We start from the raw sequence: 27,616 nt of genomic DNA on the forward strand, positions 1-27,616 counted from the left end.
ACATTATTTAAAATGCATTTTCAGTTGATACAAAAAGACAGAAACACTACTGCTTTACAAGAACCATCATTTTTGCTCATCGTCAAAAAAAAAAAAAACCCAAAAAACCCCACAAAAAAAATCCCACCCAAATCCTCAGGAATTAGGCCATTTTTTTGGCTTCTTATTTAGACTACTAACAAGTATTGACAGCTAGGAAATTTTACAAAAGATTTCTATGAGGAAAAAAAACTACTCAGATGTATTTTCACAGTTTCCTACAGAGGAGGCTAGTTAATTCTTGGCTGAGAAATAACAGTTCTCTCCAGTGAATTATGTCAATGATTTTTAGAGCAGTAAAATGTTTGTTCTCTGAATCACTTTAGGTGTCTGTTCCTTTATTTCACTTGAACATAAACAGAAAAACTTTGGAGAGAAGCCCAGGCCATTGTAGATGCATTACATTACTATAAATGTGATTAAGCGAAAGTAAAACATTAAGTGCTCCTGAGGCATTTGTCTAAACAATGAGATGATCAACTATAAGTTCCCTGGACTCAGTGTGGGGAGACACATACCGTGCACTTCATCTTTCTCACTGGCATTGGAGATCTATCACACATAGCTGGTACTATGAACAGATTTTGCATAGCCATTGTCAATGAGGAACAAAGCTGGCCGAGCTAAATGTATGCTATAATCAACAATTACTGCGTAAATGAGATTGGCTTGGCTTCTGAAAGCTGCTGACAAGTTGCCTTGCACAAAGGCTATCAATGTCACTGATCTTTACATTTAGATAGCTCTTTTCACAAGCAGATTTGAAATCAGCTGCATTGTTCAAGTTCATACTAATTTCCCAGCTTCAAATGTGCATCCCAAATGCTGTCTGAAATGCTCAGATGAGCAGGAAATGATACTAAGGACTTGTACTCATTACTGTAAAAAATAAACGGTATATGAGAACATAGCGTCAAAGGTACACTGAACAATTCCTTTATCAAAAGGTCAATCAACATGATGATTCTGAAAACCTGATGTGGTTTTAACCACGTATGCACAATAGCCTTTACCCTGCAGTTGGTAATCTGAGTAAGCACTGATAGGGTTTCTGCATGCTTCCTGGTCGAGGAATAAATACTGTAGGGAAGTGAGTGCTCAGTTAGTCATATACACAGACAAGAATAATTATGAAACTAAAAAATGCACAGTTTTGTATAAAAGATCAATTGCACACATTAAATTCTGCCAGTTTGGGACTTTCACCTCTTTATATTTTAAAGGATAGGTCAAACTTTATGAAAGAAAAACTTAGGGAAAAGTGCCAAACCAAGTAAAATCCTGTGTGCTAGAATGGAAGAGTATTGCATAATTTTTTATCTGACAACAATTAATACCATTTCAGTGTTAATGTCAGAGAAACATCCCTACTCATTGGTGTTGAAACATTCTTTAATGCTGCTCTAAGTACAGCCAGATAAACAGTAGTGTCATTTCTGAAGACAACGTTCATAAGTGCTGCTTAATGGAAAATTTAATTTTTCACTTCTTTTACCACGGTTTGTTTCTCAACAACAGAGCAGCAAAATCCCTCAAAAAGAGACATTTTCCTTACTTGTAGTTTTTTTACTCCACTAATTCTAACAAAAATTCTACATTAATTATATGCTCCTGATATAGTGCATGCCCATTAAACTTCAAACATCTTTTTGACAGAGCGGCTCTATGCAAGTGCTGGAGAAGCACGCTCCCCTTCATGAACTAGTATTTATCTCATTCCATGTTGTTTCTAATGCGTTAATTGTTTCATTCCAATATAATCTTGGTCTGATGATTGCACTGGTCAGTTTAGTGTAGATTTTAGATGACTTTAGGTTTGCATTTGCAATATAATCCTACCTTCAGAAACTTGGCTATGTTTACCATTTTCAGGCATTACCTTCATTTCTCCTGAGGCTGTTTCAAACAATATCCAGATCATTCATAGAAAACCATAAAATAGATTCTGATCTGCAGTAACACTGTTTACAATGTCAGATAGTGCAAAAGCTATTATCATTAATATAGGTGCGTATAGATGTTCATGCTCATAGACAAATTCTCTGACACTTTGCACCACAGCTTCCAGAGGAGAAAAATATTTTTAAGTGCTGTTAATAAAATTGGACAAGATATCCATAGCAGTGCAAATTTTGCTTATCACATGGTGATCATGGAGTAGTATACAGCTGTGATAAAATGTTCTTTTTTGTTTGCAGGACAGTTTTACTTGTACAACAATAACAGAGCTGCTTTTACCTTAGCTGTTGTACTTATCCAAAACTATAGATACTGTCCTTATTTCGTAGTATGTCAAGTCCCTTTCTAGAGATCAGAAAATACCTAAATACAAATATTAGGCATTATTTTTTTGACTCTTGAACTTAGCTCTCTCACGTTATTGTCAAGCTATGCATATTTAAGAAATTCACTTATCTGAAGGGAAGAGGACCTTAAGTAGACATGAATGACTCAGAGGCCCAGGTGTTGTGCTCTTATGTTGCTGAAATTCAAATGATACCTATACATTTTCATGATGTCGTTGTTAAATAGTATGTATAACCTGCGACAGAGTAGTGACCAATTCTATTTTTAATTAAGTAAAATCTTTATCTTTTTACAAGAACATTTGGAGATGCTCTTCAAAGCAGTTTATTTATTTATTTATTTATTTTCCTGGACTTGTAACCATACGTAGCTTGAGTATAAAGTCTGAAGCACTTTGAGGTTGGCTGCTCTTTAAGGTACACATGGTGAAAGGGGAGTGCTGGAAGGAAGGGACAGGGTGTGTACTGTAAGCAATTTGACTTTTCCTTCTGTGCAAGGTGTTTGCTGCATTACAGTTAAGACAGAGACTCTACTTCATTCCCATTGTGTTTTTATCTTGTAAAAGAATAACTTGCATGTTGCAGCTATGAACCACAGCAGAATTCAAACAGTGATGACGATGAAAGCAATAGCTTGCAAAGAGTTATTGACTCTTTAGACTTAGATTAAGACTCTAAAAAGAGTCAAAGTGAGAAAGTACAAAGTAAGAGACTGTCTCAATCAGGGATCCCCAAAGAATATTGTACTTCTGCCTACAGTCCAAGAAAACAAATGAAAGTTATGCTGACAGTGTGCACCAGCTGAGGATCTGTCCTTCTTTTATCCACTGACATTCAGCTTCCTTGGGGCTGTAAGTAATTCTCTATGGCTAGTGACTTCAGGCATATGTTAATTCTGTCAATGTATTCATAAATACGTGATACTTTGACACTGGCTTCAGGTTCATACCTTAGTGAAGAGAGCAAGAAAACTTAATAGCTGAAAGGCAAGTCTGTTGCTTAAAATTCCACATACCCTGCTTCCTAATGAGTCAGTAAATATTGTAAGACAGTACTTCTTAAGTCAAAAGGATTTATTGAATATTTGGGATGTAACACTGGGATCCAGGGAGAGTATATTTGTGAAAGCTGCTTTTTAAACCATGAAAGCTGCTTAATTTTTTAAAAAGTCCTATAAAAGAAAACTTTCCTCTTGTCTAGAGAGGACTTACTGACAAAATCATCAATAAATTAAACTTTTTGAAATGGATTTTGTGTAGTTATTTCTTAGGATGAATGCTGACAGTCTGTTTAGCTTAGTATGACTGAGAGTTTTGTACAAAACAACCCAGGAGCTTACTATCTAAACTACAAATCCAGAAAGGCAAAATACACTGGGAAACTAAAAGACTAATTTTTCATTTTAAATGTTTTACTCTTCATTTCTGGGAACATGCATTCTTCTTTTATTTAAGCATTATGCAAGCTGAGGTATCTGTAATAAATTGGATTGAAAGCTGTGACATTTGCTTAACATAAATTGGAGAACCGGCCACATGTTTGTAATTCAGATTTTCAATGTAAGTGATAGCAAAATGACACACAGCCATTATGATTTAGATTTGAAAGCGATATGGCAATGCAAAGACATGCTCTGGTGCTGGGTTCAGTACAATGTTTTTCCAGTATTGTACTGAGTGTAAGGAAGGAAGGATTTAGGCTTCAGGCTTTTAGAATCAAGTTGGATGAATGGATGGTTTTATTAGTTATCAATCTGTAAGCATTAAAATATGATTTTTGGAGATGTGAAGTCATAGAATGATTTAGTTTGGAAGCGACCTTAAAGACCATCATGTAGTAAATGAATACATAGCTGCTGAAGCACTTTTGGCAACTTATTTATGGACTGAGGGGTTTTCTTAATACTTCCAGAGAAATTGAAATGTAAAACCATGTCTCAGCATCAGTTTCAAAAGGAACATAGCACTTGGGAGCCTAAGAGGTGCTCATTTAAAATGGGAGTTAGTCACCCAAAACATGAGGTCCTCAGCCCAATAAAGGGCAGTCTGATTTATTGGATAATACAGTCCCACTAATTTCAGGAGGATAACGTCCTGATCTTTGGTCTTTTTCTGAAAACTTGATCTTAAGTGAATTCAAATTGCATGTATCGGTCACCAGGTCAGAAAGCATATGAGCAGTCATTATCTTGTAGGCTACTGAATAGGTTACTAGAAGAAGAGGGACCTGTTTTGTGATCTTTCCTCCCCAGAAGATTACTGTACTTTAGCTGATGACTCATTTTACGTAAAACAGAAATACTTACTTGCACAGGAGATGGAATCTCCTTAGTGAATACAATAACCACTAGTCTACACAGTAATTTTATCTCATTTTCTGGTTCAGTAAATTAAAATTATTTTCTGCTTTCCTCATCTCATGAATGCATATGCATATATGTAGGGAGCAGCCTGCAACATGGTGAAGTTTGGGCTAGAGGTTTTCTGCCACCTCCAGAAAGGTGGCAGAAACGCATGGAAATCCAACTTGACACATGGAGGCCATACTGCTGGATGATGAGATGAAGCAGGCAAGAGGGGAGAGCAGGCACTCTTTACCTTCTTCGCTTTGTCTAAAGTGAAAACAGTGGCTGATACAACGTTTATAGGAATCCCTCTGGGAGGAGATGAGAAAAGCTCAGGCACTGAGCAAGACTCAGATTTGAACAGAGTCTGTACTGTGATTCCTGACTAGACTTAATGCAATAAGTGAATAGCCAAGGCCACTGGGAAGTTTCAAGGTCACCTTGTCTACTTCACCAAAGTAAGAGTTTTCAAGATTGCAATTTCAGTTTTTTTTTTTCTTAAACAGCACACATCTTCTTAAATACCATTTATTATATATGTATATAATATATATTTATATATTATATATTCAAGAAACATTTAGATGTTCAAGAAACGTTTAGATGTTCAAGAAACATTTAGATGTAGCGCTGAGAGACATGCTTTAGTGGGGTTATTGGTGGTAGGTGGATGGTTGGACTAGATGATCTTGTAGGTCTTTTCCAACCTAGCTAATTCTATGATTCTATGATTTGCCAGTATATGACAAAACGGTATATCTCTTTGAAGAAGTAAAAGAAAAAGCAGAAACTGATAATGTATTTTTAAATACATTGAAGTCAATTACTTTCTTGCTAAGCTAAGAGGTAATTTTCTCATTTAAATCTCCGAGATGTACTGACTAGCAAATCAGTGTCAGGCTGTTTCTGCACTGATAATTCAGTTTAAAAAGCCTGTATTCTAGTGTAATTAGCTGTTTACTAAACACTAAAAGCCCATATTGCTATACAGAGCCTAGGTTATTAAATATCTGCTTTAATTTACCTATTGCATTCAACTAATCTGCACAAAATTGCTAGACTTGCTATCAAAGGTGCCAGAGCTTTTCTTCTACCTGCATTTAATAAAAAGAACAAAGTTAAAAATTTCAGGTGGAATGTTTTGTGGCAGTTGAGGTTTGCTCCTGTCTTGCGCTGTTTATGTGACTACAAGGGCTGCTCTGAAAGTAATGCCTCCTATTTTATTATGCTGGCCCATGACATCAGGGGAGGATGTTGGTGGTATGGCAGCAGAGGCTGAATTTTCTCACCAATATTCCATTACATGTTGTTGCTGTGTGACCAACGGCAGCAGAGGGGCAGTCTGACAGAATGGTGTCTGACATGGAAGCATGTATGATGTAAAAGTGTGTCACTGAATTCCTCCATGTGGAAAAAATTGCATCCATTAACATTCTACTGAATATTTATGGAGGCCAAACAGTGGATGTGAGCACAGGGAGGCAGTGGGTGGTGTGTTTCAGCAGTGGCAATGGTGGGTCTCCACTGGTGCAGATTTTGACAAGCAGGGCATGCAAGCTCTTGTTCACCGCTGGCAAAAATACATAACTAATGGTTGTGACTACGTTGAAAAACAGTGTTTTCTAGCTGAGAATTTTCTCTATCCAATAATGTTATTGCGCCCTTTGTATCTGTTGTAGTTTCCAAGGAAATTAATAGGAGCCTTTACTTTTGGAGTGACCTATGTAATAAAGCATCTTCATGGAGAAGCTACAAAGTTGTAATCCTAAGCAGCAGCCAGCCTCTATGGAGAAAACAGTGCACAGTGTTCACTGCCAAGGTGAAGTCACAGAGTTCTGTTATGTCACTAATTTGCCCTGGAAAACCAGCTGAAACCATCACATGCTTGTTCTTTAAAAAAGAAATTGCAGTCAGTTTCCAGATAAATTATTTTGCAAAAAGCAACAGTATCTGATCAAGATTGGAGAGAATTAAGAGGCATTTTCATCAATACCTACAAAACAGATATAAGACGTATCTCAGTAAAATTTGATCATTACTTTTTTTCTAGACCCAGGATTCTTTACCACATATTTATCTCCAACTTTTAAAGGCTCAAATTATTTTTCTCTACTTTCTCTTTTACTCTGAGAAACTCAATTTTTGCATATGCTTGAGGTCAACTGGGTTTATACTTGCAGTAATTTGATTTTAGTGGCATAGTTAGAGGTCCAAATTTGACATATTTTGACATAAAGCAATGAATTAGCAGTTTTTTGCTGAAGTTCCAGATAATTAAGAAGCTCCTTAGCAGTATTTGTAGCTGGTTTGATTCGTTCCATTTTTGTACACTGTACAGTTTTATCACATTGGTTGCTGCACAACAGCTACCTTGTGCAACAGGGAGATACATTTTAATGGAAGAGCACCATTACTGTATGAAAAGTAAGAACACTTGGGTTTTTTTGCCTACTCAGACATATCAATGCAACAGTATTTTAAAAGCTAATAAATTCTTCAATTGACACAAATCCTAAAACGCTACTAGGAAGATTATATTCCGAGCTACAGGATAATTTCTAGTTTTCTGGAAATATTAATCAATTATTCTAGGATTTTGAGATATATTTCACGTATCCTTTATTCCTGGTACACTGAACGGCACACTTACTGCTATGGAATTTTCCTCCTCTCCTGTAACAAATTTTCTAGCAATAAGAGCTTATCTTTCATCTTTCCTCTTCTGTTTTCAGTAGCTATGCAGAGCTAGAAATACAATGTGAGATTTAATGAACAGTCTGCTATTTTTGGAGACTGCCCCAAATTAGACCCCTCTGACCAATGGGGATCAACAGAGCTGGCAGCAGGAGACAGGTACATCTCGTGCACAGATCACAGTTGCAATCTGAAATTTCCCATTCACCAGTGGCCCTGGACTGCCTTGACAGTCAGAGCCAGAAAATCTAAGCCCTGTGTATTTTGTTCTTTGTATTTTTTTAACAAGGACTATTACAGTGGAAACGTTTATAAACCTCGTTTATTATGGCTCAGGCAAACTGCTATGGTGAATAACTTCGATAGATCATATACACACCTTATCTTAGAAAAAAAGTACTTTGCAAAAAATTATAGGCATTTCAGCAGATTACTGAGATTCATTCCCTGGATGATTTCTCATTTTCAGGTAGAAATGGAAGGAAATAATCCACTTTTTCTTTTTATAATAACATTCAATATATTTAATATCTAATTTTATACTGATTCTTGATTTATAACATTTACCAGCCTAATCCTGTTCTAGCTGCTTCTATAAAAGCAGCTACTGTATTAACACTTTCAGCGTGGGTGCACCCCTAGAAGAATTTTCTTTGTTCACGTTAGTGTTTGAAGCAGAATACATTTCCCTAACATGCGTTTAGACAGGGACACCAGACCGTTCCCTGTTTTGTGTAGATGCTACATACACACTAAGGGTATACATACACACAGGTCCAAAACCAGTGGCAAAGAAAACCAGGCAAAGGGAAATAATCACATCTAACAATAATTTCGTGTTAGAAATGCATTTAGCTAACTAAAACCCAACATTTTTATAATTTTTAATGTACATAAATCAGCAATAAGTTAATAGTGAGGAGAGCCTAGGGAGGGAGAAGTGTGTCTTCTCATGTATCTATCTGCTTTTCATATTTGTTAGGACAGTACCATTCAATCTATCATCAGTATAAAAGATGCTCGTTGAAGTGTTGTCCTTTTAATGCAGGTACAGACAGCTGGCCAACTAAGTACAGCATTCATTTTAAAGTGAGTACTCTAAAAACAAAACAATGTAATAAGCAGTATGAAGTACACAAACATGACAGTACTTGAAAACATGTTGCCTCTAATTTAACTGTTTCTTTCTATATTGTGGTCACTAGCAAATTACAGTTGAAGATACTTAGGCTGACATTATATTTTCAATAGTAAATCAACAGATCCTTTGCTTTCACTAAATTGTTTTCCAGGACTCTAGAGGAAATATGACCCAAAGGAATACAGTTATAGAAGAGAGAATGTGCCAAGGCCAAGAGAAAAAATTTAATTAAACTTCCTTTTATAAACTGACCTTCCTTCCTCTTGATAAATGGTGAAAGAGAAATGTGTTCAAAGGGTACAAGCAAAACAATTAAGAAGACTCGTAATAATTTATAGCTCTTGAATTATGGATCATCTGAAGATACGAACACATGCTCTTGGCTGCTGGTTTCCAAGTATCTCAAGGACTAGCTGTGTTTCAGGAGGGAAAATCTTTGCATGCCTATGTGAGACTTAAAAATGAAAACTGAAATGCATTTACTGAGAGGGAAAATTTCCACTTAATTTAGGAGTAAATGAGGAGGAGTAGAAAACAAACTTCTGCATGAATCTAGTTCATGATTAATTGCTGCAAGGAGATGCACTCTTTCACGCTCTTCTCTGTGAGCAGAGTAGAAGTCAGCAACAGAGCACAATATTCAGGCTGAGCTCTTCTGAATCAGGCTAAAGAATCACTCCTCACCTCAGCTGACTGCAGTTCTTTGGCCTGGTTTGGCTGTCAGGACACATCACTGGTTTTCCTTTCCACATATTGCCCTCTCTCTTGCTATCCCCAAACAGGTAGCATTAGAAACCCCATAGGTGTTCCCAGCACCATCATTAGAGCATGCAGCTTCTGCAGTGCTTCAGGGACTGGCCAAAGCAATGTGGAGGGCAAGAAGGAGAAACATGAAGCAGAAGCTGGTACTTCTTCATGTATCAATAATTGGGAATAAACTTTGGTTTACCATCTAGTTTCATCTTTTTCTTCTGTATATAGAAGACCTGTTGTAAGGCGATGTTCCTCACACCAGGAAAATGAGAGGAGGCATTGCTCCACTGAGCATCACATGAAGTAGTTGAAATCAAACTTTTGAAAGTAACTTAGGAACTTCAGCTCTCTTGAAGTTTTACGTACTTAAGGTTTCTAAGCCAATTGACTGTATGGGACTTTGCAATTTGATGTGGAATGTGGACTTTACTTACTACTTTTACTTACTACTATTATTTGTTTTACAGTCCAGGAATCTACAGAAAATAGTTACTTTATCACTCTGACAGTTCAAATGTGGTCAGAAGAATAGAGATTCTCATTACTCGCGTGCCACCAGAGCTGGGGGTGCTCAATCACCAGCTGGCAAGCAATAAAAATGGCTCAGTACAGTTGGCTTTTAAAACACTGGAGTGAGAAGTTGTCAAGCATGTGCCAGTGCTTTCAGATGAGTTTAAGGCTGAGATTGGTGTGACTTCCACCTGAGTTTGCTGTGTTTGACACATCATCAGTCTTAAAGCTGCAAATACCAGAGACTAGTGCTGCCTATTTCTTACCCACCAAACAGAGAATTGCATGTTGTGTCTATGTCACTGTTTGTAAAGGTTCTTCCTCATTATCTGGTAAAGATGCAGAACGCCAGCCTGGATAGCGATGGAAGAAATCTCACTTAATTTCCTATCAAGTTAAAGGTGAAAGTGAGCAGGTTCTGATAATGGTTAGGTCACTGGCACAGTGTTAAGTAATATATGATTCCAGCCGTGTGTCCTCAGCACAGTAGATTTAGGCAGCATCATCCACTTTGCCTAAAACAGTCTGTTAATTCTTAGATCTAAAAGTGCATTCTTCTTCATTCTTACGCTGTGTTAAAAAGGGGTCCTGCTCAGCACTGCCTGTCCAAGAGCCCCAAGGCTTAGCCATATGTTTTTCATTTCAGCCTTTAAATTTCTTTCCACAACAGTTGACTTTCTAGGTAAGGCAGAATTCCTTCCACTGCCCACAATATTGTGTTTTAAATTTGATGGCTTCTGCTGAGAAGCAGAAAGACAAGTTGTCTTTGAATAGTACTGGAAGCTTAAAGTACTGACCAAATCTGATGAAAGCTTCCCACTTGGCAGCTAGGAGTGGTACCACTGTGGCATTGTAAACTGCCTCTCTGCTGCATCTCTTTGAACACAGCTGCTTCTAGGCATGGAAACACAACCATAGAGTTTTGGAATAATGAAAAGAATATTTCTGTTACTGAAACAGTAGCACTTACAATACTGGCCAATGTCATGTTGTGACTCCAGTTGCTCCGTCAGAAAGTTCTCTCTTTTAGCAGTTTATAACCAGTTGATAAAGGGCTGGGATAAGCACAGAACCTTACTCTAACAAGCAGGTTTTTTTTCTTTTTTTCTGGTAGACAGACACTGCCATGGTTACAAGATGTCAAGCCACAGCATTTAGCCCATTTTCTCACCCTGCTGCTCACCTGCATCCCTAATGAGACATTCTGGTAAAAAAAGCAGACTGCATTAGCCTTTCCTAAATCATTTTTGTAGATCAAGAAGATGATTCTCAGACTTTATGGATTAAAGAGTTGCCTACTGAAGGATCCAAAATTTTGACTTCTTGGAATCATAACTGATCCAAAAAATATTTTAATTGTAAAGACATAAATCAGCTCTCCCATGGCATTGTGCTCTTCTGGCTCATGTCTTTTGTTTGCTTATGTCTCTTGAACATTCATTTCCTATCCTAGCCAGTGTATTTGTGATATATGGAAATAGGCTGGAATTTAGGAGCTAGCAGTGGTTTGATCTTCCTACTTTTACACGCTAACACTGAATAATGTCATAATTCTATGTTTCAGATGAGATACAGTCAAATAGTTGGCTGTATTTAAAAGCATAAACAGCAAAGTCAGATTCTCAAAATGTTTTGAATGCAGCCTTATACACAATGTTTTTAATTTAGAAAGCAGTGCTGTAGCCATACCACATGAAAAACCCCACAAAATAATCCAGACTGTTGATGTTTTATATTGTAACTTCTGAAAGTGGAAGAAAAAAACCTTAAAACTTCAGCAAGTTTTCTTTGCCAGTACAGCAGTATATTATGAGTTGGTGATAATTCCTCTAATTAGGTCTTTGTGCAACTCTTAATCTGATTTGTTGTATTCTATTAGTGTTATTCAATGCAAATTTGCAGTAAAAATGGATAAGGATAAATTCCTACAAGGACTATATATTTGGGTTGGTTGAGTGATTCAGCCTATGAAGAATGGACAGAAGGACAAAATGCATAACTGAGAAAGCTCTTGACTTCAGTGTTTTCACGTAATCGATAGAGATATGTCTACACATCTGTAACAGATTTGTCCTTTTCTTCACAGTTTTAAGTCTGAATGGTGGGGCACATTCTTATCATTGCAGATAGCACATTTTTTTTTCATGATGTTAACAGTATTTCTCCCAGTTTACTTGCACTCTACTCCTGTAGTCATTCAGCAACATTAACTTCACAAAACAGAGAAGAGTCTCTGCAGCAATGATAGCCCCTTTGCTTATCTACTCACTTTAGGCAGTTAGGTCTGAGAACTTTCAGTTTATAGGACACGAATTCTCACCTTGTTAGATCCATTACATTGTTTTTAGTGACTTTTTTTTGTACTTAGCACATTCCTATATTTTGTATTCTGAAATCCTTGATTACAGTAAGCTATGCTTCATTTATGCCAGCATTGTATGAATCTTCTGTCTCCATCCACGCAAAGAAAGTTTTGAAAGTGTACCTTGAGATTTTTAGGTTTAGTTTTGACTAGATGAGCAATGAGAAATAGGTGAAGATAGTTATAAAGCTGAAATCTGAACAGTGAAGAGAATAAGCAGAGCTCTGGGAAACCTCTGGAAGCAAATCTGAAAATGTGGGTCTGTAGTGGAAATGCTGAGTCAGGGCTTGAAGCAGTGATTGAGCACCTGGTGGGAAGGCAGGGCCAACCCAGGGGAGCTCAGGTGCATGCAATCACCTGAGTGATCGGACTTCTCCCAGACCTCATTTAAGGGTTGGCGGTAGGGATGAGGGTATTTTGTTGGAGATCCCTGTGTACCTGAGGCCTTCTGAAGGTAAACAGCTTTTTCCTTTGTTTCTGTGCATATGGCTGTTGCATTTGAGCAAATCCTCACTTGTAGCCTAGGGCCTTGCTGCTCTCCTGTCATTGCCGTGGCTTCTATTGCATTACATGGGTCCAACAAGAATTAGAGAACGTAATGCTTCAATATTAGAAGAATAGTTTGACAAATTTCATTGCCTCTGTTGGAGTTCTTCATAGGATAATTCAATGAGGAGATGCTTCTAATAAGAACAGGGATTTATATAGTGTTGGTCATCTTGAAAAAATCTGGTATGCTAGGCTTCTAGTGAAGGTATTTAGAGAAAATTGGAGGTCTGGAACTGAAGCTTTAGGTGAACTAGACATGGCGTATTTCAAGAGCAGCCAGGCACACGGATATAGGTAGACTGTAAAATACATACCAAAGGCAATGGCCTGATAGCAACTTTTAATACTGTGCCTATTCAATGCTGCTTAGTATTTATTTGGAATATGGATTAAAAACCTCCTTATTCACTGAAGAGCCGCTACAAAAAGATGCACAAAGAATCTGAAAATCCCTTGACAAACATTTGCACAGGAGGTGGTGGTAAACAAACAAGACCTAATACCTAGCACAACAATACTTTCACAGGAGATGTTTTATTAACAGCTTTGTATTTCTTTTCTGCCTGTCTGGAGAATCCTTTATCCCCAAACCACTCATTTCAGATTTGCTGTAAAATGTAGCTTACTGTTTTCAATCAGAATATGAGGAATGAGGGGAGACATATATCCGAAAGCATTAGCAGATAATACTCAACATCTCTGAAGGCACATTTACTGAGTACTTCAATTTGACTGTGAACTCATGCTTAAATGGATATCTTTGTATTGCTGTTGATGTGTCGCGATATTATTCTCATACACTGGAGCAGGTTTATTTGCTGTTTGGCAGGAGCAGTACATCATAGTCCTTTTACATAGGAAGTGAAGGCAAGTTTTTTTTTTCTGAAGCTATAATTCTCAGCTAAACCAAAAAATAAGGTGGTATTTAGTGATGTGGTGCAATCAATTATTCTCTCAGAGTGCCAGCTGATAACACAAGGACTGTGCATGTGCCTTTATGCTCAGAAAGTTTGTTACTGTACCATACAACTGGTAACATTTAAATTGGACCTTATATTTTCAAAATTATTTCTTAATCTCTTACTGTAGCAACAGAGTCTAAAAGATCTAGTGGGATTATTCCTCCTCACTCACATCTCTGTTGCCATACAGAGCAACTCTGTTGCTGACAGTGAATAAATTTCAAATATCAGAAAGATGGCTGATAGTAGAGGTGTATATCCAAACTCAATCGATATAATTGACATCATAGTGCCTAGGAGAGAGATCATGAAGAAAATTGAACATCACAGAAATAGAAAGCCCCCTCGCTGTGTATGGATGCCTGCATTTTATGTTCATACAGTGCATTTCATGTAGTGCATAAACTCCTTATTTTGTCTGCGAGCTTTTATCTCTGCTCTTTATTAAAGCTTCAACTTAGTTATCTTCAGCTGGTATTTTATAACAACAGTAAGATTCAGGAGCTTGTTAATCAGGCATCCGATTAACAGACATTTTATAAATAAGCGGAAGTGTATGTTATAAGTAGAGTAAATGATAGGCAATTGTGAAATACAAACCAAATTCATATAGAGATTGTCTTTGGTGACATTATGAACCATGGCAGGAAGGGTTAAATGAATGATGAAGTAACCAGAACTCAGGATCAGGCTCCTGTTGTTAAAAGTAAGCTTTCCAAAAGGCATCTTGGGCAGGGCACTGTATTGAAATTAAATACACTCTCAGCTTTCTCGCTGCAAGTGACTATCAAGTTATTGAGGAAATGTTACTGTTAAGGAGCAAATATATAAGATAACAAGCAATAAATCAACAGCTGAGTGATGCATCAATGTAGGTAGATTTCTCAATATATTTACAGTAAAATCAGAAATGTATTATATGTGATGTTTGTATAAAGAATACACATTATAGATAAGTGTAAGAGCTTCCTTCATAGCAATTTCTTCAGTAGGGAGGAGGACACTGCTACCATTTACTCACAGCACTTAGAAGGAATAGTAATGAAACAAATTCTTAGGAAATAAGGATGGATCTGAGCAAGGTCCAAATCCCTCCCAAATTGGGAAGAACTTATTCCTTGTGGTCTGAACCTACCTCTAACAGCCAAATACTTGCTTTGTGCTTGCAAACTATTAAAAAGAATGCGAGTTTCAGAAAGCTGCAGGAATTTAGTGACCATAGCAATTACATTATATTTTGATGGCTATTATTGTAAAAAGAGTACTAACCTGATCTGAAGCCATGTGAGCATTGGTGTTGTGCCTCCACCAAATACCCAGACTGTGAAAAACACAATAAGCAGTGCTGTTGTGAACATCATTTGTTTGGGTTGGGATTCTGTGTCTCGAATAGCCAATGCAAATGTTATTGCACCACGTAAACCTGAAAAACAGATGAGAATGGCAAAATTTATTTGATGGAAAAGTAGAATTTTACTCTTTCCAGCACAAACCCAATTCCAAGGGCAGATGGAATTTTCAACTGATTCCATTTATAATATCTTGACAGAAGACAATGGGAAGCGTGGTGTTTAATGTAAGTCTGAGCAACTTTGCAAAAGTGGGCAGTGAAATGACTCTGATATTCATATGTAATCATGCATTTGTCTTATATCCACTGAATTCTTTATCTTGAATAATCTAATATCAAGGAGTAATCTGGCCTTTATATGTGCTAAAAAAGAAATCTATTCCCTGCATTGTTTAATTCACTTCAGTAGAACTATGCATGAAATGAGGCAAAGGTGAGAAAAAGGGTTGGCATAACAATCTGTAGCCAAATACAACACCCATTTCTTGCTTGAAGCAGTAGAAAGCTTCATTTCTTTAAAATCTTTCTGTGCTAAGAACAGTCAAAAATATGATATAAAAACAGTAAATACTCATTAAAAGATAAGTATCTGAATAGGGTGTGCAGAATACGTGTAGACTGAACTTGAAAATAGTTGAAATAATGTAATAGTTGTAAAATTATACACCTACAGAAACCGAGTAAACAGAAGAACTTAGAAATGTGGTGAGAACAGCTAACAGTGAGTTTAAAACAAACAACCTTGTGGGTAGCAAAAAGCTTGCTAAATAGGCACTCACAGTGACACATTAAAAAAAAAAAGGGGGGGGGGGGGGGGGAAGAAAGCCTATCAGCGCTTCTAGCCCTCAGGATGCATTATACAAACAACATTCTGTATTTTCCAATGCTTTTCATTTATCTGTTTAAATTCAATTTATTGTTTCCTAAAATAATTGTACAAAGTAAGAGTACAGAGCGAAGCTATTCTATGTACACAATACACACTGAATCCAGAAAGTACTCTGCAAGAGATTAAACCTAATAACTAAACCTTTTATTTCCTGCTGATGGTTTATGCGGAGTCATTTAATCAACTGCTAACAAGCAACTATTTTTGTAGTTGAACTCTAAAGCTTTTTAGGAGTGTACAGTTAGGATGTGCATTATTTGGTTTAGAAGATGTACCGTTTATGCAGAGTACAACACAAAGCTGTTTTTGCAAGGAAGTACCAAACTGTAGTAACACCAGCTGAACACGGGTCAGTGGCAGAAGGTTTGAAATTTCTGCTTTCACAAATACGACACAGAAGTCAACAAGTAGGCTTTATGTAAAAGATGTGTCCAGTGGTGCTTATGGTGTACTATTTTCTTCATGGGGAGAAAGCATCAGCTCATTTTAAGGGAGGAAGGAATGCACCACCACTGAAACAGCCATTTTGCAGTGGTTGAAGTACTAATCTAGGTGAATAGCTCTAATTAAAGTATTTCCTTTTCTTGCTAGTAGAGGCTGCTGGCCCCCTTGTTTAGCTAATGTTGAACTTAATTTGAGAAGCTCTGGCTTAATTATACAAGGATTAATCTAGTTTTGATTTACAACAATTTTTAATCATGATTCCTGATAAAAATCCGTTGTAAAAGTGAATCCACCCTTCAAAATGAGTTGCTAGGGGCCTCTGATAAACAGATGAAAAATGTAATATATCAAAATGCTACATAATTTCCTTCCAAGCCTAGCTCATCCACCCAATCTTAATTGCTTTTTTTCAGACATTAATATTCATGGTCATCATGGCTGTGAAACTCGGTAAAGAAAATAGTAAATGCTGCATGTATTTAGTAACAGTAAGATTGAAAAGAAAATGTGATCCCAGATTCTTTGTTTTCCCTCCTACATGTGTGATGGCATGGTGAGTGAAGCCCAGTTTTCTTCATGACCTACTAAAACCTGATGCTATGTCAAAATGTTGCTTCAAAAGCTCTGCTGATCTTATGTAGGCAATACGCATGCTCCTCCTAACTCAGATTTGTTGTCTTGTTTACTCATATCAGAAATGTGTCTATTTTGGTGATCTTCTCTGTTTATCACCATACACAGACTAGACATCATACTACGCAGTCTGTAGTAAGTAAGGACACTACTGGTAACTGAGCACAAAATACAAACTATAAAGTGCAATTTAAATGGAAAATCCACACATCTGTGAAGTGTGAAGCTGCTGGCAGTATAAAAGGCCATCAGTCCTTATTGGTCTTCTTGCAGAAGAATTTACTTTAAAAAAAAAAAGTGTTTAAAAGTTATTTCTCTTCACTAAAAGTCTTTATTTGAAAACAGTTAATATTTTTTGACTATTTTAACATTTCATACATTTATACATTTTCATACGTTTTCAGTACTACTGTTTTCAGTGTTCAGCTGCTAGACTGTACTGGGAAGTAAATGTGTGTGCGCAAGTTCTCATATTCAGTTACTGGCTCTTTTGTGCCTCTAGCCCTCTGGAGAATGAAATTTGATGGGAGAAATGAGGACAAAGTTGATGAATAAGATATATTTTAGAATATTTTGAAATCCATACTTCATCTGAAGAAAAATAAAAGAAAAAATTGTCCCTAGAAACTGGATAAGCAATGATTGCAGGCTGTTTTTCACGCTTTTGTCTAGTTGGCCACCTGCTAGCTTTACCAGGGTGATCTACATATATATCTAACACTGCTAACAATTGTAGATGAGCAGGCAGTCTGAAAGCCAGTTCCTAATGGATATATGTCATCATCTCAGACTGCAATCTAGCTGACATTAACTGACATTTTCAGTGGCAGCTTTCAGCAGAAGTATTGAACAGATATAGAAATGAACTACTGTGCTGCTCTCTAGATACATGGAATTATATAGGCATAAATGAGGCACCCTGATGTGGAGTATTCCTGATGAGGAAGCTTCAAATGTGGTGCATTGTATTCTACTTGTTACCTGGCTAAATGGATCAGTGTACAGCGGGGCTGTCAATCAAGAACTTGAATCTATAAAAGTAGGAATAGTTTCTTTTGTATAAAAAGCAAGAAGACTAAGAAGTGCTGACTTTCTAACCTTAGAAAATGATTTCATAAATGTCACCAGGGGATCCATTTTCTGTCTTTCAGTGAACAAATATTCTCAGCTCTCAAATATTCTTACTTAAAAAAAACCTGAGTTTTTTCCTAAGTTTCCTCAGGAAAGCAAGTGGAGGTATTTCTAGTTTGTGCAAGTCCAAAAATGTAGTTTCCAGCTGAGATTTTAACAGTTCAGTGGATGATGCACTGAGAATAGAACTTGGCTTTCTCTCTTCTTTTTTTTTTTATTCTACAATGCTAACCAGATTTAAAAATGAATAAAACCTCAATTTTGAAAGTAAACCTCAAAACAGAGAGAAAGCTGTTATCTGAGAAGCTGGAATATGCATGGATGTCACATTTCAGAGTAAAACTGTTCTCTGAAGTTAAAAAGAATTGCCAAAGTCCATGATCTGAGTATCGGTACTAAAACCATCAAAGTTTGATATTTACATCTTGGTATACTGCCAGCAATACTACGAATGCCTCTCAAACAACCCAACATAAAAACATGGTATTTCCAAACTGGCACTTGATTAAAAGACAGACTTTCTGGGTTATAGGTTTCCAAGAAAGTTAACTGAAATAGGTCCACAGCAAAGTGAATTGCCAAGAATATGTCCATTTCCTCCAGTGCCTTTGAAGAGACATCTTGATTTCTAAGAAAGTGACTTCTTTGTGACATACTACTACTAGCTAAAGGTGACTGTGATGTGAACAGGAACAATATCAAAATCAAACTTACCTGAAAACATCATCATGTGTTGAAAATTCCTGGGGATCTTTTGTTTTCGACCAAAATTCAAAAGGAAAGTAAGTGGATATATGTTGCAAGCTCTTGCTATGAAGACTGCCACCTAAAATATAAGATGTTGAGGAAAATAGTGGAGGAACTACTGGAAAAAAAATGAACAATGGAGTTAACTTAAACCTAGTATTTTTACATAGTTATTTTAGATATGTAATTAAAATAAAAATGTGATTATCTCCCTTTATGTGATATTTTACATATTACATCCTTCTGGTTCCAATTTCATTACAGAACTGTGCAGTGGCAGAGACTGTCTTCCCCAGACATCCTGGTTTCAAATTCATCATTACATATACCACTTCAGTCACTCTACTTTCACTCATCACATTTGTATCACATGACTTCATCTACAGTTCTTGAGTAAAATCACTGCCGTCAATTGCGGAGATGGCATTATCTCCTTCAGCAGCAATTTGAAAAGAATATGCTTTTGGATGTGATTACCTTCTTGTTTCCTGACAGCTCCTATTGTCTATATCCAGCAATTTTTCTTTCATTTTCTTTGGAGATTTTTCAAAAGGAGTTCTTTCTTACAGCTCTGTGGAACTATCACAAAAGTTACTTTAATGAGAAACATGTGGCTATTTCAGATTCAAGAAAAGGGGACCCATAATGCCTTATACTTGCATTTAGCAGGTTCCGTCTTTCCTTTGCCTTGTGACTCTTGGGGCTCAATTATGGTTGTGAGAGTCTGAGGCATACTGTATACTCTAGAATCAATGAAGCGCTCGAGTGGCAGTGTCTGAGTGCCTATCTGTGATGCCGAGAGCTTGCTTAAGCTCCCACATACCTGTGAGCATTAGCAGCAGTTACTTCACTTGCCCTGTACTCTCCAGAGTAGTATGAGGGGAAGCAGATTGAGGTCCTGATGGTGCTCTGTAACACAGGTTTCCAGCTGGGCTGTTGAGAGCTGCTCACATTCCCATTTCTCCCCATGCTGAGTGCAGATTCACTTGTGTTGTGGCGGTGAGTGGCTCCAGGGGCCCACTCTGCCATCTAAAACAACCTTTTGCCAGCAGAACCGTGATGCAGAGCTTATTGATTTGGAAGTTACACAAAAATTTAATATAAATAAACTGTGTAATCCCAACTTTCAAAGCTTCAACTGAACATCAAAAAGTGACGAGCAAAAGGGCTGCTGTTTTGAATTGAAGAAAAGTTATTACGTTAATGGTTAGAGTGAAAAGAACCGATACCACTGTGTAAGTGAATAATGGACTGGCTGAGAAACCATGGCAGAACCAAAGACACAAAATTTCCTACTCATCTCCCTGGCACTCCTGATGTGAATAATTGTGTGCACTAGAAATATCAAATACAAAGAAGGAAAGATCTGAGCAATGCTCAGCTATTAATTAATTTATCAGGACTTAGTATAATTTAAGTAGCTTTGGGAAAGTTCTGCTTATGGCACGTCTGTATGTAGAATTTCAGGATCTGCACTGGATCAGGACAAGCAAAAAGATGTTTGCCTGCACTTGTCCACACAAATATCTCCCAGTATACATCCTGATTTCCCATTCCACATATAAACTTAATATAAGACCCAGTACCAGAGATTGAGGCAAATAGCTTTAAATCAACTGGACTTAGTATATCTGCAAAACAGCAGCTGCTGTAAGAACACCAGCATACATGCATTGAGCCAGATTTTGAGACATACATAATAAAGGCGATTTCTTCATACCTGTCAAAAGTTAGATTTTTTTGGGATCTAAGGAGCTAATGAGTTTGCTTGTTGACTTTTTTTTTAAACATGGAGCACATTATTTATTCATATACATAAATATGCACTTGGATAGATGAAGAATTCTTTAGCGCAAAGGATACAAATGCACCAAATATAAAAAGAGGGTTGAAGATATGATTTTGAAACGTGAACAGTGCGAGTCCCATGTAACAGAAGATGACGTTCTCAGCTAAGAAATTCATGAACTCGAACAACTGAAAGAGAGAACATAATTATAACTCTTGTGTTTAACTAAACACTCTTTATCACAAAGTTACCTTGGAATACAGACTCACTTAGTTTGATTCCTGTTCCCTTAAACTCATTTCATGGGGAAATTTGAAAACCATTTAGCATTACATAAAGTTAGTGACTTTGCTTTAAAAGTCACAGTTACTTTTTTTTCTGATTTGTGCATTAAGGCCTTGGTATGAACAGTGGTAAAAAAAACCAGCAATGGCAAGTAAGTTATACAACCTTCATTACAAACTGTAAAGAAGCTGAGGGAATTTAGCTTTGGTCATGTTTACACAGGTGAGCCTGGGAAATGGCTCAGAACGTGACTAAAGTGACTGCACACTGCAGTAATGGGGATGGTACAGTAACGTGAAGAAAGAAAAAAAAAAATTCCCGAGTGGATTTTTAACAAACCTATGCCTTTATAACATAACAATCTTTTTTATTATCAGGAATGCTATTGTGTAGGTGAAAATTTTACTGTACTATTTGAACCTCAGTATGAAGTACTCATTTCAAACCAAAGTACTTGTGTTTAGAATATCCCTTAAACGTATTATAAAGTATGCCTAAAATACATTATTGTGGTAGGATTTCTTCTGGAAAAAAAAAAAAGCCAAATAAGCAAAGCCAAAATATTCATTTTCCTTGAGGGGATTTTGCTGATTGCCCTTGCAGCTGATTATATAAAACCTAATATAAATTTTCATATTTCTTCACATCTGGAAAAAAATCAATCATTGCTGCTGAGTAACGAGAGGAGAGAAGATGAGGATTTACACATCTGAAATCACTTCTGGGCTCAGGAGATACAGAATTGGGGCTGAAGTTTGTCAGTCTGTCTACAAACAGTCATACATCATTCTACAATTCTACATTCTATATTTTCTTCATCTTCTATAGGCTTATGTACTTGTAATATGTTTGTGCTTCTAAAAATAAATATCCAATAGCAGTAACTAAGATCTAAGAAAGGGAAAAATGAGAGCTGTCAGAATCATTATTTAAAACAACTTTCAGAGGGAAAGAGGCATAAAGCCTAGTAGTATATGGGAGGATATTGTGGACCCCGTGGCAGCACCATCAGTTATCCCAAGCTCTCATGCTATAGTCTCCATTTTGTGTTGCACTGCTGAACAACATGAGAACAAACACAAGAAATATTTGCAATTCAGTAGACTCAAATTATTCGAATTTAAATTAAATGAGAAACTGCTTGTCAAAAAGACTAAAATTATGAGATCTAGAGGCCAATAAGAATTATTGAATATCTTGCATTTCCATACTGTGGGTAAACATGATCCCATTTCTTTGTGGGCATGTCACTTGACAAATATTTCTAATCATTTAAACAGTCTTGCAGGAGTGTCAAGACAGGATTTATGTATCTATACCTATATATGTGTATATATAAAAATCTTTGGAGGGAGGGGCATTACTGTGAAGAGTCGCACTGTATGCTTTAGTTGCTAGGATAAGATAGTTTTGCCAGAGGTTTCAAAGCTGCGTGATGTTTCACTCTTCATTTATAAAATCTCATTCCAGACTTAAAGCAATGTAAAATAAATCTACTGCTAGTAGTTTCTGAAACTAAAGTTTCTTACATTTTTCAAACTCTTTTTTGACGTATAGTTTTTGAAAGAAAATAGATTTGCTGTATCATTGTTTTTGCTATACATTCTTTCTCAATAGTCTTCAACAGTAGATTCATGCTCTTAACTCTTGCCTGAAGTGCTTTCATGACGTTATTGATTTTAGACTTCTCAATCCTTTTTTCTCAGCAAACTTGTCTAGACGCAGTCCTTAAGTATTTTGTTCATAACCATAAATTCTCTTCCCTTGTCTCCCACACAGGCAACTAACCTCTTTCTACTTTAAATGAAATTGACATTAAAATGATTGTATGCTGCCGTTAGTTTCCCTAGGGCTACCAGAAAATTATACTAGAAACCATTTCAATATATATATATAGCATTAAGATATTTTTCTGCATAAAACGAAATAAACCCTCATTTGTAATGTGCAATTTCTACTTCTCCATAAAGTCTACAAATCTGCTTATAGCTCTAAAATAAGATTTGTAATAAATTATTAATATAAATTTGAAGTAAAGCCAACACGTTTCAGAGTAGACTATAGTACAGAATAGAGTAAAAAAATATGAGTGTAATCTGGGCACTGGGTTTAGGTGCTCAGTAAATTAACAACACTGCTATTTGCTGTACTTTAATTCTTTTCTCTGTAAAGAGTGGATATTACAAAAGATTGATATTAAAAATATCTACTAAAATTAAGATAGTATTTAGGCATTTAAAAACGCATTGTTCAATAAATATGCTGTTGTTGCTTATTACCCTTAGCCATTGTAAGTGCTCAGAGATGTTCAAAAAATCTATTTCAAGTTGCGACAGTCTTCTGAGAAGTGTCACTTAGAGTTCAGGTCTTACTGGCAGAGAGAGGAATGAATGTAAATGATGTACACTTTAGGTCTTACTGTAAACACTAAGTTTAAACACCTTCTTTTTTCTTCTTCCTTTTCTCCATCTCCCACAGTTAAGTTCAGACCAAATAGGGAAACTACACCAGAACAGGTTTTGCAAGTTGATCCATTTTATAGAACTACTTCAATTTTCACTGAGCAGATTATCTTGGTAAGTAATTAGTGCACCTGGAAGCTGGAACACACTACGTTTCCATCTCTGCTGTAATAAAAATAGACTCATTTGAAGGAGAAAATGAACATATTCTATACCACAATCCCTTTATGGCTGGGGAGATGGAAAATTAACGTTTCTCAAATATTAATATTATAAAGAGACTTCTTTCATCTCAGGGGAATAATGCTAGTATGAGAGTATTGGGTAAAAACTGAATGACATCCACAAGAACTTACTTCCTGCAAACCTCAGTGAATTTTACTCCCTCATGGCAATATTATATTCTTCCACTTAATACCTACTGAAGGAATGTCATCCACCTCTTGCAGGTATTCGATCCAGCTAGCAACATGGAGGAATGCCACCTGTATATGGGTTATATATTACAGGGATATATTCTTGTATAACATTAGAACAGGGAAAGTTGCAATAGTCCAAGATCAGCTGGGAAACTGAGATCTAAAATTGATTATACTTTGTAAGAGAGACTTGGAGGTGACAGAGAGCTATTAAAATCCCAAGCAGTCAATGTTAAGTGATGGTTATAAAACTTATGGTATTTGAATAATGCTATTTAATTAGAACACAGCTGTCAAAAATGTTCCTTGAAGTCAAGGATATTGATAAATCAATAGTTGATGAAAATTGCTTTTCCCTATTTTGAATTAAAATGTGGTGAATATTCAGGCTATCATATTTTTTGTAAGATTGTAGAAGTCTTTATTATAGCATAATTGCTTAATTTAATCTTTCTCTTTTGATTAGAGGTTTCAAAATATGAAAAAGAATGTTTGAATTTGAAGTTCTTGCCTGAAATCCTTTATACAGCTGCAATGAATCTTCGCAGCATAGTGATATAGTGCTCTTCTCTAGAATAACAGGCTTAGATGAAAGAATCAGTAAAACTAACTCAAATTCATGATAGACTATAACTTGCATGTGGTAACCATTTTGATATCTGAGCATACTTGACTCTGAGGTTACAAACACGCTAACAGAGGAAAATTCTTACAAGTTATCTTTTTTTTTTTATCAGTAGAGTTTGCTACTGAATTCAATAAACTTCATCCCAACAGATTTACGGAAGGCACACAGTAGCTTTCTATTTCTCTCTAAAGCTGGGAGATGTAAAAGATTCCTAAAGCCTGTGGAAGAAGTGGGAAACTAAAAGGAAAAAGAAAGAAAGAAAATGTCAGCATCAAGGGAGAGGAAAGGTCAACAATATTTTGTATTTATACAGTCTGATTATTCTTTGTGGCATAATCCACACCTCACCACCAAAATTCAGTCTTGAAGAAGAGGGATATATTACAGGCATAAAACATGCAAACTTCTGACTAGCAGCAGTGAAGGAAAAACGTTTGTTCCAGACGTTAAGGCAAATACTTTCATAAAAATTCGCAGGTCTGGAATGGCTTTGCTAAACAAAAGAAGCTTAAACCAATTGAAAATTAAGAAGATAAATTCAAATATTTTTCTTGTTTTTAACTACTTCAAACAATGACAGCAACAGAGAGAATGATTTAAAAAGTAAAACGTACAGAACTTACAAAAGTTTGTACCTCAGGGTGAAAGAAAGAATAGAATGGTTTGTATTTACAAGGAATCTGCCAAAATCCTTAATGACATGATTAAAATCAGCCCTCAGAAAGAACTTTGTTATTCTCTTTAATGAATTAATTGGTAAGAGACACTGTTCAAAATTTAAAACTCAGTATATTCACTGCTTATATGAGTAAGGCCTGAAGAGCAGTAGAAATGTTGGTATGCACTTGTGATAATATAACCAGACTCAGAACCTTATGAGAATTATGTGCTGACTTCAATAAGATTCAGATATAGTTGTAGAAAAATTCATGATTCTATCATTATTCTTGTAATTAAGTTGCCTAGGAAGGGGATTTCTGCAAACTTTACTGTTTTTTTTCCAAACATGTTTGCAACAAAGGAAGCCTTTTAGGTGACTGACTCCCTTCCCTGCAGTACAAACAGCTTTTACTGCTATAAATCAGTCATGAAGTTGTTCCTAAAGATGACCTGAGAATGACACCTTAATGGAAAGTATTGCCAAGACAGAGAGGATGATGCAGTTGCTCCTAGAACTTCTAATTTAAGTTGTTATTTGGTACACAAAATGAAACAACCATCAAATAGCTTTTTAAATCTTCAATTCTCTAACTGAGATGTTGCAGGCATAAAGGAAAGAGGACTCCTGAGTGCTCAGCTGCATCAAGATAACGTGCTCAGAGATTACTGCACTTAAGACATTTATTTTAGCATTTAGCATGCTATACATTTACTCTCGCAGTACTGTGTTGTTCTGTAAGTATTAATGAAGAATTCTACTCGAGACAGGGCAAAACGTATTGCAGTTGTAGAATCATTTAAAGGGATTTAAAGAACTTTTGGCTAGTCAGCAATTAATGGTAGTGCTGGAATTGTGTTTAGAGATGAATCTGAATGTTTTTGGGAACACTGATGGCTGTTGTATTAGCTGATAGAGGAATAATTATGGTAAAGGAGTTTCTGCTTTTTTGTTAGAGTTAGGAACTGCTGCTGATTTTTCAAAAACAAACCACTAAATCAATATAATCTTCCTTTTTTCACTCCCTCCATCCCTCAAGCATTTTTCTGTGACTTGCTATCACAGTCTGAACCTCAAGCAATCAATTCACTTTCTAAGGAGGACAACCACAATTTATTCAATTTCAATTTGCTGAGAGGAAACATTCCCTAATATTAATTCTAGCAGTGAGTTCATAAAAACAATTTCCTTCCTTTCCAAGTTTTGGGTGTTTGGAAAAAAAAGAAAAAGACTTACATAGTCTTTGTCATATTAGGAACTATTAATCAATATGTGGGCCTTCTAGCCTATCAGGAAGAGGAAAAAAAAAATATCTTATTGAGTCCATGGTGTCTTTTCTTCATGCTTTCTGGGAAAAATTAAGACTGCAAAGATTATCTGATGTCCATGACTATAATATTTCAATTCCTTTGCAAACCCAACATTCTACATAACAACACATTTTCTACAGGTGAGAAGAGAAAGTGTTGAATTGCAGAATCTGTTTACCCATATTGATGCTTTCCTTTACATTAGGTAAAACTTTCGTGAAAAATGTCCTAGAAATCTAAATCAGGACCTCTTATATCTTAATCCAGAAAACAGTAGCAGTATTTGCTTGTGGTTTTCTGATGACAGGCTACTCCGTTTTCATTCAGTGCCCATTTTAAGTTAGAAGAGAGCTTACTAAGTAACTTACCTACTTTCCAGCTGCAGCTATTTGTTCAGACATTTCCATACGTGTGCCGTTTTGTTATGAGTCTCTCCACAGAAGTGTGAGAATGGACACAGGACTTTACTCCTTACTAACATATGGCAAACACCTTCCTTCTGACTTGCTCTAGCTAGTGTTGAATTGTATGATATCCTGACAATTTTATGCTCTATTTACTCTTCTTAAAAACCTATTGCTGATAAGTGAACTTTTAACTACATTACTTTGCAGAACAGTACTCTCTTTAGTTATGTTCTGCAGTATTTGAAATTACTCCGCAGATTTGAGTACCAGAATCTGAAGCAGAATACCGAATTAGTGGAGCCAGTGATCTGCTTTTATATGGGTAGGAATTTTTGTTTAATTCCTAGGATCATTCTTAAACAGCTTCCCTGTCTCTAGAGGTAAGCTATTATACAGGAACTGATGAACCATTTGTACAAAAAGACAGAAATGTGAATAGCAATTGTTTTGTGTCTTTTTTCCTGAAGTACTGGAGTATGTATCTTTGCCAATCTAGCAGTTATCTGTACTTAAAGATATAATCTAGAGTGCAGACTGTATGGAGTTGAGATGAGGCACAGAATTTGAAGGGGATTTACTTGAACATTAGTGTGAAAGGTCCAATTACTTAAATACAGAAAATACTTACTGGTGACACATAGCAAAAAGGACCTTCTTATGCGAAAAGCACAAGTACAAGTTAGCTTGGAAGAGGCTATGACCTTGGTAGTTCCACTCTGAGTAAATAACTGGTTACAGTGAAGAGCTAACACCCTGCATGTGTATCTGTGAGATACATTAAAAAAAATAAAAATCACAGATGA

General features: G+C 36.3%; 1 protein-coding gene across 5 annotated transcripts in view; it reads right to left on the minus strand.

Moving 5' to 3' along the window:
* SLC9A9 (solute carrier family 9 member A9) overlaps positions 1 to 27,616 on the minus strand; it is a 187,400-nt gene that overhangs the window by 61,781 nt on the left and 98,003 nt on the right. For all 5 annotated transcript variants that reach the window (XM_021395850.1, XM_021395851.1, XM_021395854.1 and 2 more), the window contains exons 10-12: positions 20,719 to 20,832; positions 18,823 to 18,934; positions 14,930 to 15,083 (exon numbers count right to left, since the gene is read on the minus strand). In XM_021395850.1, the coding sequence (XP_021251525.1) occupies positions 14,930 to 15,083; positions 18,823 to 18,934; positions 20,719 to 20,832 (380 nt within the window). The remainder of the gene's footprint in view (positions 1 to 14,929; positions 15,084 to 18,822; positions 18,935 to 20,718; positions 20,833 to 27,616) is intronic.

The sequence above is a fragment of the Numida meleagris genome, chromosome 4 (genome assembly GCF_002078875.1).
Source record: "Numida meleagris isolate 19003 breed g44 Domestic line chromosome 4, NumMel1.0, whole genome shotgun sequence".
NCBI classification, from domain to species: Eukaryota; Metazoa; Chordata; class Aves; order Galliformes; family Numididae; genus Numida; species Numida meleagris.